General features: G+C 35.3%; 1 protein-coding gene across 3 annotated transcripts in view; it reads right to left on the bottom strand.

The window, feature by feature from the left end:
- Window positions 1-10,739: 10,739 nt before the first annotated feature.
- The window catches only part of NAE1 (NEDD8 activating enzyme E1 subunit 1), a 44,432-nt gene continuing 39,018 nt past the window's right edge, over window positions 10,740-16,153 (bottom strand). Inside the window, exons 17-20 of one of the 3 annotated variants that reach the window (XM_031950323.1) lie at window positions 15,416-15,508; window positions 13,707-13,821; window positions 13,557-13,606; window positions 10,740-10,991 (exon numbers count right to left, since the gene is read on the bottom strand). In XM_031950323.1, coding sequence (XP_031806183.1) covers window positions 10,882-10,991; window positions 13,557-13,606; window positions 13,707-13,821; window positions 15,416-15,508 — 368 coding nt within the window. In that variant the 3' untranslated portion in view covers window positions 10,740-10,881. The remainder of the gene's footprint in view (window positions 10,992-13,556; window positions 13,607-13,706; window positions 13,822-15,415; window positions 15,509-16,153) is intronic. The other 2 variants (XM_031950322.1, XM_031950321.1) reach the window with 2 other exon arrangements.

The following is a 16,153-nucleotide window of genomic DNA, read 5'->3' as shown; positions in this document are numbered from 1 at the left end:
TAGATCACAACATAGTATTTTCAGCTTTTTGTCGTTATTGCTGTTTGCTTTTTCTTTCTCACGGTTTTTTCTCTTTTATTTTGATTTTTCTTTTACATGACAAATTTGTCAATATGTTTTAAACGATTATACGTGTATGACCTATATCAGATTACTTGCTGTATTGGGGAGTGGGAATGTAACTGAATGAGATGAGGTGAGATCTTTCAAGACAGTTGTGAAAATCGAGTAAGGCTTCATCTATTTCAGAGTTGGAGTAGGCCTGAAGGACTTTTTAAGCATCAAGTCAAGGGCATACTTAAGTCCCCTCCCTAAATCCCCTTGTTATCCTCCTATGACATCAGTGTCTTTCTGTTTAGGTCAAATATGGGCAACTATGTACTTATTGGTCAAGTTCAATTTCTTGGGTAGTTCCCCAGTTTAGAATGTAAGGTCCTCAGCCAATAAGGACGAGGGTCAGTGGTGGGAGGGGGTATTTACGTTAGGTATTAAGTGTTGACCCCGCCCCCTACGGTGCTTGGTGCTTCCTCCCTTATTGTCTGCTCCATGGGTGGGACACCAGATTCTCGCGAGATCGTATAATAAACTTTGCTTCTAGATTTTCTCCAGCTTTTTTTTTTTTTATTAAATGCTATCTGAACCACACATAAGCAAGAAAGGGAGAAAAAACTGGAATTCAAAAATTGGAATTTGAATTCATTAAAAAAATGAATTTTTATAATTCATTGCTTATAAAAATTAATACTGAAAATTTTCTTTACTTATAATTAAAAAAATACTATTGAGAAAAAAAGAATAATGACACAATAGCTAATATTTATATCATCTTTTCTGGTTTACAAAAGCTATTCAAATATTGACTCGCGGTATTCTCATCACCACCTCAGGAATCAGGTGCTATTTTCATTATTATCATTCCTATTTTACAAACGAGGAAGCTGAAGGTGAGAGAGGTTATAAGATTAGCCCCTTACAAGAGGTTAATTTAATTTAGGAATTAATAGGAAGATACCCTGATAGTTGTATTGAATTTAGAGAGACCATTCATACCATCTTGTCCAAGCTCTTCATTTCTTTTTTTTTTACTTTTTTATAATAGTTTTTTTTTTAGATTAACAATGATTTTTTATAATCAGTCACTTCACAACTACACAACTAGTTATCCCATAACTAGTACCAACGCGGAATTTGAAGCTGGGTCTTCCTAGTTTTCAAAAACAAAAATTTAAGAAAAGCTGATTCCGAGTATTTCCTGGATTTACGGTCTCATCTCCGCCATAACAACAACAGAGCCCCCAGGCGTTCCTCCTCCCACGGACAGCCTCTAGGAACTGGACTGAGCCAATGCAGCGCGAGCCGGAGTTTGCTCAGCTGGCTTGGTCAGGTGATCAAGAAGTCGGGGTCGTGGGGAGGAGCTGATGGAAGGCCCGAGGTCCAAACCCCCACCCTAAGGGCTTTCCTTGGTAAAGGACAAGTTCTCCGTAAGCTCCCGTACCTGCCCCGTTTTATAAAAAGGTGGGGGAGGGAACAAGCATTTATTAAGCGCCTGCGGTGTACCAGGCCCTATCTGCGCTTAGTTTAAGCCAGCCCCACCCCCACCTCGGTTTCCCTTTCTGTTCTAAGGCCTCCGGCTGAGGGAGGGGGATCGGGAGGTCAGTTTGCACGCACAGCCTCGACCTGGCCCCCAAACCTTAGTGAGAGGGACGGACGGACGCACACACAGCGCGGAGCGCTGATCCGACCCCCGGCTTCTCGGAGTACCTCCGTCGAGTCCCAGCCACCATTTCCCGCCGGAATGGGAAACGCAACTTCCGCTCGGAAGGCGGGATTTCCGGCGCAGCTCCTCGAAGTGCATCGGACTCGCGTGCAAATGAACTCTTTCTTCCGGTCTTAGGCTCCGCCTCCCGCTGTATCTCAACCCGAAGCAAGAAGGCTCAAGTTTGGACTTCCTGCTTCGGGAGCGAATCAGGCCTAATGAACCCCAGCAGCGAAAGACTGGGTCAGTGGAGGCCCTAAGGGCTGATTCAATTCAATAAATGTTTGTTAAGCATCTTAATGCAACAGCGCCGACCCCAGGATTACATTATTTTACATGTGTGTGATTTCATCTGTATCCTTTTACGTCATGCTTTGTCATGTGCCTTATGTTTATAACGGGATGTCAGACACATTCTATACGTCATCCTTCCCTCAAACCTCGCCCTCTTCCTGATTTCCTACAGCCAAGCTTGGAACGCAAATAGCTGCTGGCTAGGGGAGGAGGGGTCAAAGGTGGGAGAAAAATCTGGAAAAAAGGTTGGGTAAGGATGAATGCTGAAAACTATTTTTGCATATATTTTCCAAAAAAAACTATTATAAAAAAGAGAAATACTAGACTATTATAGTATAAATGTATTAAGAATCTATTGTATATATACTATTTTCAAAGGTGCAAGAATGTTATGGAATATCATTATTCTGTAAGAAACGCTCAGCAGGATGATTTCAGAGACGTCTGGAGAGACTTACATCAACTGATGCTGAGTGAAATGATAATATAATAAATAATATAGCAATGTTACAGGATTTCATATAGGGAATGTACCATTTCAACCTACTCTCATTCCAAATTATAAGGTAATCCAAGAGTATCTTTGGAAAATATTAATATTAATTACTGAAATTATAACTTCTCTCATTAGCTAGCTCTGAATTTCTACTTCATTTTACTAATTATTATTAATTATTAAAAATATTTTTATTTATTTATAAAACAATTATATTTTTTAAAAATTGAAAAAAATTTAATTATTAATAATTAATATTACTTAGCCAACTTGAAAGATGTTTTTCCTGGCTAACATGACAGGAAAAGATAATGACGAATGGTGGAGGGGATGTGAGAAAACTGGGACACTGATACATTGTTGGTGGAATTGTGAACTGATTCAACCATTCTGGAGAGCAATTTAGAATTATGACCAAAGGTCTATAAAACTGTGCATACCCTTTGATCCAGCAGTGCTTCTATTGGGCCTATATGCCAAAGAGATCTTAAAGGAGTTGGAAAGGAACCCACATGTGCAAAACTGTTTGTGGCAGCTTTGCAAGAAACTGGAAACTGAGTGGATGCCCATCAGTTGGGGAATGGCTGAATAAATTACGGTATATGAATGTTATGGAATATCATTGTTCTGTAAGAAACAATCTGCAGGATGATTTCAGAGAGGTCTGGAGAGACTTACATGAATTGATGCTAAGTGAAATGAGCAGAATCAGGTGATCATTGTACACAGCAACAGCAAGATTACATAATCAATTTTGACAGACATGGCTCTTTTCAACAATGAGATGATTCAGACCAGTTCCAATGATTTTGTTAGACAGAGAGGGCCATCTATATTCAGAGAGAGGACTGTGGGAACTGAGTGTGGATCACAATATAGCATTTTTATCTTTTGATGTTATTTGCTTTCATTTTGTTTTCTTTATCATTTTTTCCCTTTTTGATCTAATTTTTCTTGTGTAGCATGATAATTGTATAAATATTGGACACATGTTGGACAACATTTTTTAACATGTTTAAAATATATTGGATTACTTACCATCTAGGGGAGGAGATGGGCAGAAGGGGTGGGGGGGATTTGGAATACAAGGTTTTGCAAGGATTAGTGGTTTTTTGTTTTGTTTTGTTTTTGCTAAGGCAATTGGGGCTAAGTGACATGCCCAGGATCACACAGCTAGGAAATGTCTGAGGTCAAATTTGAACTCAGGTCCTGATTTCAGGGCTGGTGCTCTATCCACTCTGTCACCTAGCTGCCCCTGCAAAAGTTAATGTTGAAAAATTATCCATGTGTATGTTTTGAAAATAAAAAGCTTTAATAAAAACAATATATCACCAACATAAAAAAGATGTTTTTCCTCATAATTATCATATATATAAACTCCTAGTATCTAGGTTTAAATAAAAACAGCTAGCATTTATCAGTGCTTCAAGATTTACAAGACTCAATTTCTATTGAAATTTTCTTTTTTACACTAATTGCATTTCTTCTTATATCATTCCTTCCCAGAGAGATCTCTCTTACATTTAAAAAATGATGGGAAAAAAAAAAGTTTGACCAAACAAACCAATGTTATATGCCGTTTTCCACCTCTATTGTTCCCTACCTCTGCAAAGTAATGGAAGGTGTGTTTTCTTTCATCTCTTAGGGGTTAAAGTTGACCATTATAATTTTGCAGCATTATTTTATTTTGTTTTTTCCATGTTATTTACATTGTTGTTTGTAATCATTATGTATATTTTTCCTAGTTTTGCTTTCTTCACTTTGTATTATAGAACTCGTTTCATTTTCTATATTCATATTCTTCATTTCTTACCGCATAGTAATAATCTATTACATTCATGTACCTTGATTTTGTCATCTGTTGGGTCATTCTGCAATTGATGGATATCTATTTTTTCCCCCTCTTCTTTACAACTACAAAAAGTGCTGCTGTAAGTGTTTTGGTGCATATGGGATATAGGGTATAGGCTTAGCAGTAGAAACCCTGGATCAAAAGGTACAGAAATTTAAGTTAATTTTTTTGCAAAATTTCCATTTGCTTTTCATTATGTTTATAAAAATTCATAGCTCTAATGATTTATTAGTATGCTTCTCTTTCCCTATCCCCTCCAATCCTGACAAACTCATCTTTTGTCATTTTGACAATTTTCTGATTGAGATAAAACAAAACCCTAGTGGCATTCTTTTGCCTCCAGGATCAAATATAAAATCTGGTTAGCGAAAGCCTGGTTCCTTTTTGACACTTCATTCCCCTCCAACACTCTTATATCCCCCTCCTATCTCTATATCTTTGAAGTCGCAGTTCCTCTAGGCTAGAATACTCTTATTTCCCCTCCCCTGGGTTAAGTAGTCCCTAATTTCCTTCAAAATCAGCTCAGATCCACACAATGGAAGAATCCTTCTCAGGTCTTTTACTCTTTTTTGAAATCACCTTTCATCTACTGCATTTTATTTCTTATTTATTTATTTATTTTTCATCTACTGTATTTTCTATGTCCCTAGTTATCTACATGTTCTCTCTCATAAATGTGAACCCTTCTAAAGCAAGGACAATGTTTTTATCTTTCTTTATGACCTAAGAGTTTTAACACAGTGCCTGGAACTACACAGTAAATGCTTATTGATTATTAGTGATTTGGAGCATTTTAAAAATTCATTGTAAATAAGTTTCTAATGTAAAAAAAAAAAAAAAAGCTTTTCTTATACCTTGGAGGAATGGTCAAGCTACAATCTCTTTAGAATTTAGAGACAGTGACTGTGTTTATGGTTTCTAGGAATCCTAGTGAAGTTGGTGTGACAGCAGAAAATAATACTAGTTTAAATGTCAGAAGATTTGGTTTCAAATCAACCAATCAGTAAATATTTATTAAGTGCCTACTAAGTGGCAGGAATAGGGATACAAAAAGAGGGAAAAAATAGTCTTAGCCCTCAAGAAGCTTACAATCTAATGGTAAGGAGAACAAAATGCAAACAAATAAATGCAAAATAAGCTACATATACGCTACAATAAATAGGAGATCGTAGAAGGAAGGCATTGAAATTGAGAGGTTAAGGAATGTTTCTTGTAAAAGAATTTTAGCTGGGACTTAAGTCCTGTAAAGGAATCCAGGAAGGTCAATAGTTTGTGCATGGGAAGCAGAGCATTCCTGCCATAGAGAACAACCAGTGAAACCGCCCAAGGTCTTTTAGAGCCAAAAGATCAAGTGTCTGGTTTGTCCAACAGCTTAGAGGCCAGAGTCCACTGGGTCAGAGTACAATGTAGGGGAATAATATGTAAGTAGACTGGAAAAACTGGAGGGGCTGTTATGAAGGGCTTTGAATGCCAAACATTTTGTATTTGATCCTAAGGCTAAAGAGCAACCAGAGTTCATTGAATAGGAGACAACAGAACCAGAACTGTTTTAGAAAAATCACTCAAAGTGCTGAATTAAAAATGGATTGAAGCAGGGAGAAAGGCTCCAGGAAAGCAGACTGACCAGTAGACTAATGCAATAATACTAATTGTTATTACCTGTGAGATCTTGAAGATCTGAGACCACTCTCTGAACCTATTTTTTCCTACTGTAAAATGGTGGACTGGAATAGAATCTCTTAGTCTCTCATAGTTCTTGAAGCCCCTCATCCTATGAGAACAAGAAGTGATTTGAATGTAAAGTCCATGAAAAAAGGTATATAAGAAGGGTAGGAAAGCTGGTTCGAGAATGAGATATTTAAATTATATTCATCATATAAATGGAAGTCACTGAAGGCTTTTGAGTAGAGTGACGTTGATGGGGTGCAGCTTTTAGGGGAAATGTCGCAAAATGAAACTGCGGTCCCCTGGCTTTAAGAATGCTACAGTTCTATACTTCTTCTAGCTTTTAGGAAATATATAGATAACCCTGAGGTCCCCTGGCTTTAGGAACACTGTAATCCTACAAACTTTGCTAACTATCAGATAAAACTCTGTTGGTCAGTGATAAAAAAAAAAAGTTCTGAGACTATAGTGAATAGACCATCTCTCAAACCTACCTGGTAAGCCATAAAATTAGCAAATAAGTAACATTAAGCTCCTGGTATCTCTTTTTCCTATAAATGTATCCTCTTGCTCCTGGCTTTCTGCTAAATTCTTTTGGGACTTAGTCCACTTCAATTGGCATTACTTATAATAAACTTTGCCTCTTGACTTGGAGATGGGTTTGAGCCTGCAAATTCTTTTGAGGCACCTTGCAACACCAGTCTGAAACCCTAAACTTTTGGGGTCTCCTCTGAATCTCAACATGATTTGAAAGGTGCATTAGGAACATTGTATTAATGATGGATTGAAGAGGGGAGGAAATAGAGGCAAGAAACCAAGTTACAAGACAGTTAAATAAGCAGAGATGAGAGCCTGGTCACTGCAATGAAAATTGATAGTATGCATGAGAAAGATATTTTTGTCCGCCTGCGTTTTTTATTTCTTTCACAGGCTAATTGTACAATATTTCAAACTCCGATTCTTTTTGTACAGCAAAATAACTGTTTAGACATGTATACATATATTGTATTTAACTTATACTTTAATATATTTAACATGTATTGGTCAACCTGCCATCTGGGGGAAGGGGTGGGGGGAAGGAGGGGAAAAGTTGGAATAAAAGGTTTTGCAATTGTCAATGCTGAAAAATTACCCATGCCCATATCTTGTAAATAAAAATCTATAATAAAAAAAAATCAGAAAAAAGAGGAAATTCTACCATTTAAATAACAATACCAATAATATATAAACTTTTTGAAAATATAGGCAAAGAAGGAGTCCTACCAAATTCCTTCTAGGAAATCAATAGGGTTTTGATATCTAAAAGAGAGAGAGCAAAAACAGAAAAAAACCTGTAGACCAATTTCCTCTAATGGATACTGATGCTAAAAATTCTTATATTACCAATTAGATTACAGCAATATACCACAAAGATCATACATTATAACCAAGTGGGATTTATAGGAGGAATGCAGAGGTAATTTAATATTAGGAAAACTATAAGCATAAATGACCATATCAATAACTAAAGCAACAAGTTATATTATCTCAGTAGAGGCAGAATTTTTTTTATTTTATAAAATACAATTTGCATTTTCATTAAAAACACTAAAAAATATAGGAATGGAATTTTTCTTAAAATGATAAGTAGTACCTACCTAAACCCATTAGCAAGCCTTATATGTAATGAAGATAAATTAGAAACCTTTCCAATAAGATTAGGAATGAAGTAAGGATATCCATTATCACCACTATTATTCAATATTGTACTAGAAATGCTAGCTATAGCAATAAGACAAGAAAAAGAAATTGAAGGAACAAGAATAGTCAACAAGGAAACAAAACTATCACTTTTTGCAGATGCTAAAATGGTATGCTTAGAGAACCAAGAGAATAAACTAAAAAACTAGCTAAAACATTTAAAAACTTCAGGAGGACATAAAATAAAGCCACGTTTAAGTGATCAGCATTGCTATATATTACGAACAAAATCCAGCAGGAAGAGATAGAGAGATTCCATTGAAAATAACTGCAGAGTTTAAAATACTTGGAAATCTACCTGTACATATACATAAAGGAATGATATAAATTAAATTACAAAATATTTTCACACAAATAAATTCAGATCTACACAATGGGAGAAATATTAAAATAGTAAATAAAAAATAAAACAGTGAAACAGAAATTGCTCATGGGTAAGCCAAGTCAATATAACAAAATTTTATAATATTAATACATTTACTTATTCTGTGCCATAGTGAACTACCAGGTAATTGTTTTACGCACCTAGAAACAATAATAAAAATTCACCCAAGGAACAAAAGATCAAAAATATCAAGGAAATAAATGGAAAAAAATAAAAGGAAGATAATCAAGTAGTACGGGATCTCAAATTATTTTGTAAAATGGCAAATATCAAAACAATCTGATACTGGATAAAAAAATAAGAGTTGTGGAGTTGTGGATCAATAGATCAGATATACAATACATAGTAGAAAATGACCATAGTAACCCCAAAATTCAAGCTACTGGGGAAAGAACTCACTATTTAACAAAAACTGCTGAGAGAATTGGAAAATGGTCTAGAAGAAACTAAGCACACCATACAGTAAAATATTGCCAGACGATTATGATTTATACATAGAGTAATATCATAATTGGGAGACCATGGGAAAAAATACCTGTCAGATCTACAGATAAGGTAAGAATTCATGAGCACACGAGATAGAAAGAAACGTGGGAAATAAAATGGATAATTTTGATTACATTAAAAAGTTTTTGCACAAAAAAACTCAATGCAGTTAAAATTAGAAGGAAAACAAAAAATTGGGAGGAAAGGAAATTACAAGTTTCTCAACAAGTCTTCATTTCTCAAATATATAGGGAACTGAGCCAAATTTATAAAAATAAGAGCTACTCCTTAACTGACAAATGGTCAAATGATACTAAAAGTTTTCAGAAGAAATTAAAGCTATCAACAGTCATATGAAAAATGGTCCAAATAACTAATAATTAGAGAAAATTCTGAGGTATTACACTCATCAGATTGACTAAAATGACAGGAAAAAAATGAGAAATACTGGGGAGGATGTGGAAAAATAGGGACACTAATGTACTGTTTGATTGAATTATGAATTTGTCCGCCCATTTTGTAGAGGGTCACAAATAGTGGGGGAACTCTGCGTGAGGTATAACGCTCCAGTCCAGCAAGGTAACCTGCTGAGATGCCTGGTTTGGCTCCTCATCCCCACCAACGGCATCTTAGCCTTCCTGAGAAGTCAGGGGGCATGACAACTTGTATTGTAATTAAAGCAGAGTTTACTAAAGTGGCAAAGGGGCATGTGCACACAATAGCAAGTTGTTTATGTGGTCCCGTATACCCAGTATATAGTTAGCGCATGTGCAGTGTGCTATAATTATATAAGAATATTAGGGTATATAAGGTTGGGAGAATTTTGAATAAATGGACTCATGTTTGACCATCTTTGAAAATTCCGCCCCTTCATTCCTTACCCATCATCAGGATTCAGGCTAGTACCAAAATCCTCCAGTGAGCAGGTCCAGACCCTTTCCAGAGAAGAGTTTGGAATTACATTGAAAGTGCTATAAAACTGTAAATATTTTTTGATTCAGCAATACCACTATTAGGTCTGTATCTCAAAGACATCAAAAAAAAAAAAAAAAAAAGAAAAGGATTTTATTTATAGTAGCTCTTTTTGTGGTGGCAAAGAATTGAAATTGAGGGGATATCCACCATTTGAGGAATGACTAAACAAACTGTGGTATATAATTGTGATGGATGGAATACAATTGTTATAAAATATGACAAATAGGATGGTTTCAGAAAAACTTGGGAAGACTTATATGAACTTATGCAAAGTGAAGTGAACAGAAGCAGGAGATCATTGTATGAAGCAAGAGCAATACTGTAATGATAATCATCTGTGAAAGAATCAGCTATCTCATCAATAAAGTGATCCAAGGCAATTCTAAAGAACTCAAGATGGAAAATATTATCCATTTCCAGTGAGTACTTAACATGAGTATCGCATTTCATGTCTTCTCGATGAATGGAAGAGGGAGTACAGAAAGATAGAGAGGAATTTGGAACTGAAAATAAAAATGTTAAATTAAATAAAAATAAAGAAAATAGGTGAGATTCAATGAGAAAGGGAGATGATTGATGGAACAAGGATCACCAAAGAAAAGGGGAGGAGAGTCTGGGATCAAGGATGGTTTAGTGTCCTTATCCACAAAATGAGGAGGTTAGAGACTGAGGTTAGACTGATTGGCTTCTAAGATTCTTTAAAGCTTTAACATTCTATGAACTCTTTTTAGTTTATTACTCTTTTTTCTTTTGTTCTCAAAGAGACTGTGACATCAGGAAGGTAGTGTCATGATATGTGAGTTGGAGTTCAGTGAGGGAGGGCTGGGAAAGGTTATCTGCCTTACTTTCCTCTCCAGAGCCATCTGGATCCAGTGGCCAATTATAGATCAAAACAACTGGATATGGTCCTGACTGAAATGGGAGAGCCTGGCTAAAATCTTCAACACATTTCAGTTTATTAAAAGAGATTATGGGTGATTATAGTTAACAACTTACAAATACTATAAGGCATTTATTGAATTAAATTCAACATAAATACAAGAAATGATAGCTGTACTACTGTTCCCCTTCAAAATAAACACGAATGACACAATATTTTTTAAAAAATCATTTTTAATGTTTATTAAGGAAACAATTTAGCAGCCCTGTATTAGAATTATACAGAACTTAACAAAACTTGAAGGCAATTACAGTTTTAAGCATTAGCATGCTGTTAACATACTGTAATTTTTCTACAATTGAAAAGTTGCTGAGGTTTGTGACATGCCACTGTAAATATAAGTATTATTAAAAATTACAAACTGCTTGGTAATTATTTTGATAACCTCCTGAGCAGCAGCTCCTATGAAAGAAAAATTAGAAAAGTAAATGCTTTAAACAGTTCACAATAGTTGCATAAAAATTAAAGAATTCCATCAAACTCCATCAAATTAATTTTTAAGCACTTCCTAAATAGTCCTAAGATGCCAGACTTTTTATATTTCCATATAAAAATAGGGGAACAATTTTTTTTGGGGGAAGAACAATTCTTTATATGCTATTCTATATAGATCATGTCTTAAAAAGAATAAGTTAAAAAGTACATATTTTTCTAAATATGATCAACAGAGAGACAGTGTGGTCTAACGGATATAGTACTAGCCTCTGAGTAAGGAAGACCTAGGTTTAAATCAAATTCTTTTTTCTTTCTCCCTCCCCCTCCCCCTCTTCCCCCCGAGGCAGTTGGGGTTAAGTGACTTGCCCAGGGTCACACAGCTAGGAAGTGTTAAGTGTCTGAGGCCAGATTTGAACTCAGGTCCTCCTGACTTCAGGGCTGGTACTCTCTCTACTGCACCCATCTAGTGCCTCCTAAGTCACATTTCTGACATATCTTTGTGATCCTAAGCAAGTCACTTAGCTTCTCGGTGCCCCCATACTAAATATGTGTCTATGTTCACATATACATACATATGTACGCCTGTTATTATGTGTGTGTGTATATATATATATGTATGTACATATATATACACACACACAAATAAATACAAATATGTATATGTATACACACTAAATATGTATGTATATGAACTCTGTATGTGTGTGTGTGTGTGTGTGTGTATACACAAGTTGCCCAGTAGTTGGTGATTAGCAACTGTCTCCGTGCTCCAGTAAATGGTGATTGTGGGGGTGGGGGTGGGGGAGCAAGTACATGGGAAGGGAAAGATGGGACTTTTTTTCTCTAAATAATATGCACTTCTAATCAGGAAGGCAGATAGTTAAACAGAGGCTTACACCTTTTTTTTCTATCTGAAATACTGCAAAACTGCTTTGACTACTTCTTAAAAGTCCACTCAAAAAAAAATTTCTACCTCACTGACTATTCTGAACAAAGCTTCACCTTCGGAGATAGATTCACGACACAATTATATAGAATGAAAATGGAAACACAAGCAAATCATATTTAAGTTTCAGTTTCATTTCAGGTGCAAAGAAGGAAGGTAACTACCTGCTATCAACTATGATTCAACTAGTTTTCCTTGCTGACTGGCCAGCTCTGCCAAACAATCAGTTTTTATTTGTGGTGATTTTTTTTTCAGTCACGTGCAATTCTGGTTTGCCAGCTCATTGTCAGATGAAGAAACTGAGGCAAACAGGAAAAAGTGACTTGCCCAGGCTCTCACAGTAAGTGTCTGAGGCCAGATTTGAACTCAGGAAGAAGAGTACTCCTGACTCCAGGATGAGTACTCTGTGCACTATGGTACCTAGCTGCCCAATTTGTGACTACTGAATAAGACCAAAATTTTAGTATAGCACAACTTCCCTAAACTTCTGTATCCCAAGGGGTTTAATCTTAATAGGCTGACCTAACCAGAAAAGAGGGATAAAACTCAAGGAGGCTTTTTAAAAAACCAAATTAGCAAGATGTTTTGGGACTAGAGTCTCAGAGTTGGGAAGGGGGGGTTCACATTAAAATGAAGGTAATTTTTCTATTAGGTAAGAATAACAATTTTTTGGGTTTAAATTCATGATTTAAAAAATAAAAATTCTCATGTCAAAGGCTTTGGAAACTACACTTAGAAAACTAGTTATAAAATTTACCTTACAAATTACTAGATATTTTGCATTATTTTATCTATTTCTTCAAATCTCCTTCACTGCATTAAAAATAATTTGTTTGGTTTCAATTTTTGTCTGCGAAAAAATATTTAAAATTTGGTTTTAGTTGGGATGTAGTTCAATTCTTTACTTACAAAATAATCCTATTTAACATTCTTTTTAAAAGAAATCTTTTTAAGGTAATTACTTAAATTACATGATTATAATATAATATCTATTATATATATTTATATTACTATTTGTAATTATAATAGATATTATAATATATAATATAATAATCTCAAAGAAAGAAATTAAGTCTAAAATATTTTATTTTAGAATTCTCTCTATATAAGATGTATGTTCTTTTCATTAAGTTTTAATGATGACTATTAAAATTCAGAGAAGATAATATAAGTTTCAGCTATCACATCCACTACTTACATACTTGAAAGATGTCTGATTTCACTGGTATGGGTATTCCCTGATCATAATGCATAATGTAGACCTAAGTGTGTCAGAAGATGAGCCATTTCTAAATGAGGTGAGTGGTCTCTCACTAGGCCTTTCTTTCCAGTTTAGCAAGGCCTGTCAGAGATTATATGGCAAAACCTTCAGGAATGCTGTGTCATCCCTACACCATGAGGAACTACTGGAAGAGGGCTTTAGCCAATACCTATCCCCTAGAAACAACATCTGATGGTTTGTTCTACTTTCTACTTCGGTTAATGTGGCAAAAGGTTTTTAAAAACGTAAAATTTTTGATTAAGTACTTCTCAGAAAGGAGCTAAATAGAACATGAAAGGGTGAGAGCTCTTTTCACCAAACTCACCTCCCAAGAATGCTGCAATTGTATGAGGTTCAGCAGCTCCGTACCGACAGCTACATAAGCACCAAGAAAAACATCTTTAAGTTAGACTTAAGTCATTAAAATAATTTGTTATTATTTTTACTACTTTTACTAAAAATAGAAATTACTTACAATTCATGGACATAATCATCTTTTACCATTACAGATAAACCATATTCTTGAAGGAAGCTGGTCAGGCAAGATTTCAATTTCCCTATATCATCTTCAACTTGATAGTTATAAACTCCTAATAAAAATAAATGCAAATTATTTTCCACTTAGAGGCAAATTAATAATTGGCAACTAACTTATATTTACTCCTTAGCTTCTTATAAGCACTACTCACTCTTACATCCTCCATAATGCTCACAAGAGGCCTAATCAGGCTTGGAGATCACCTCTGATTGCAGTGAGAGAACAGCTGGTGAAGAAACCCCACCCCTGCTCTTTGTGCCTTTATTCTACATGCAGAATCTCATCCAGTGGCCTGGAATGCTGAGGGTTTCAGCGGCCTACCAGGTCACCCAGCCAGAGTCTAGGAGACACAACATTCAAAGCCTGGTCTTCCCCATTCCGAGACTACACACACTGCAAGATCTGTCCTGCTTCAGGACATGAGCATCATATGCAAAAACTCATTCTTGCTCTTAGTGAGGTAATATATCGGGGCTTATCTCCTCAAAGGAAAAAAGGCAACCACCTAAATGAATTTTTAAAAACTACCTTGATCTAAATCTGCATTCATTTCTTAAACCTCTTGAGTCAAATATGATAGCTGGCATAAGTACAATAACAGACTCTTTTGTTAAACCTGTTAATTAAAATAGCATGTCCCAGTAGAATAGGCAGTTAGAACATGGGATCATGTTACATAGCAGGAACCATAAATAATAGGACTAATTTGGTTAATAATCTTTCTAGTATAATATAAGACCTTAAGATTGCAAGTAATCTCTGGCTCCCATATACTAAAACTGAGGTATGATATATATTATATATATATATATGATATATCTTGCATTTAGTCTGAAAAAAAAAAGTTGCTCATACAGTTCATATAGCTATTTACTCAAAGAACAAATACTTACTGGGCATCTAGGTATGTGGAAGGCCCTATACTAAATGCTATGAGAGACAAAGGTAAATAAGGTATATTTTAAACTCTGAGGGAGTTACAATCCAGTAAATGGAGGAAAACCACTTATACAAATAGATAATAATTTACAAGGCTAGGTGAAAGCTTCATCTCTTCCTGCCTGTGTGAGCACAGATAAGGGATTTTCTGAGCTTCAGCTTCCTATTAGTAAAATGGAGGTAATACCACCTGTACTACCTATTTCTTATAGGACTTGTAGGATCAAGTGAGAACACAGGTGAAGAACTTTATAAACTTTAAAGCACTATCTAGCAATGGCCACTGTAATTATTAATATAGGACAACTGAAATTACTATGAGACATCAAAAAAAAAAAGAAGAATAATTTAGGGATGGAGGATAGGAATCAGAGAATATCACAAGGGGGAGGGAGCATCTGCAACTAAGCTGATCTTTAACTATCAATCTACTTTGCAAACATTTGTATTAATTTTTTTTTTCATTTAAAGGCAGTTCCTCATTATTGTTTATTGGATTTTCATTATATTATTATAATGTATTATAATTGATGTTAGTACTTTAATAGCCAGAAGGCTGCAAAATCTGTGCAATGTTCTTAATCTAATCAGTTTCCTCTAAAAAACATAATAAGCACTCCTAATACAAATTCTCTGAGAGTACTTCCTGAATGTAATTCACAATTCTAAACTTTTATTAGTATCTGCTCTGCTAATGAAATGATTACCTGGATATCTTCCATACTGTTTTTGGAATCTATCAACAGCTCGGAGCATTAAGTACAACACTATCTCACTATCTGGATTATCCATGCTGGAAACTAAAAAAGGCAAAAGAAAGAAAAATCTTATTTGAATATATCACACAATAAGAAACACTTGAGAGGAAAAAAAAATTGATGGACACAATAGTGTATGACCAGCTTGAGCACAGAAGATAATTTCAGATCATTTCACTTCTTAAATATCACATTATCATTAAATAGAGTTATAGGAATAAGCCCTGGAATGAACATTCAAATTTACATAATTACACATTAAATCCATTTTCAGATTAAGAAGTTGTGGTGCACAGAGCGTCAGTGATCTGCCAACAGGCAGAGGGGCAGCAGGGACAGAATGGGAAGCCAGATCTTCCTGTGACAAAGCCAAGCCTTCTTTCCATTGCATCCCATTGCTGAGGCCTTAGAAAGACTTAGTGATCTATCCAGAGTCACGCTGTAAGCAGCAAAAACCATTGCTAATGGAGTGATTATGCATGAAAGAAGTCCTGACTGACTGGACAGGTATAAGCTATTTCCAGTCTTGGCGACAGGGCAGGGGAGGAAGAGGGAGGAAAATCTGGAATTCAAAATCTCATTAAAAAATAAATATTGAAAACTATCTTTACATGTAACTAAAAAATAGAACACTATTTGCATTAAAAAAGAGAGGGAAAAAAAAAAAAAAGAAATCCTAGGAAGCCC

Source organism: Sarcophilus harrisii, chromosome 2 (genome assembly GCF_902635505.1).
Source record: "Sarcophilus harrisii chromosome 2, mSarHar1.11, whole genome shotgun sequence".
Classification (NCBI taxonomy): Eukaryota; Metazoa; Chordata; class Mammalia; order Dasyuromorphia; family Dasyuridae; genus Sarcophilus; species Sarcophilus harrisii.
The sequence above is the reverse complement of the archived record's forward strand: the minus strand, read 5'-3'. Positions and strand labels throughout refer to the sequence as shown.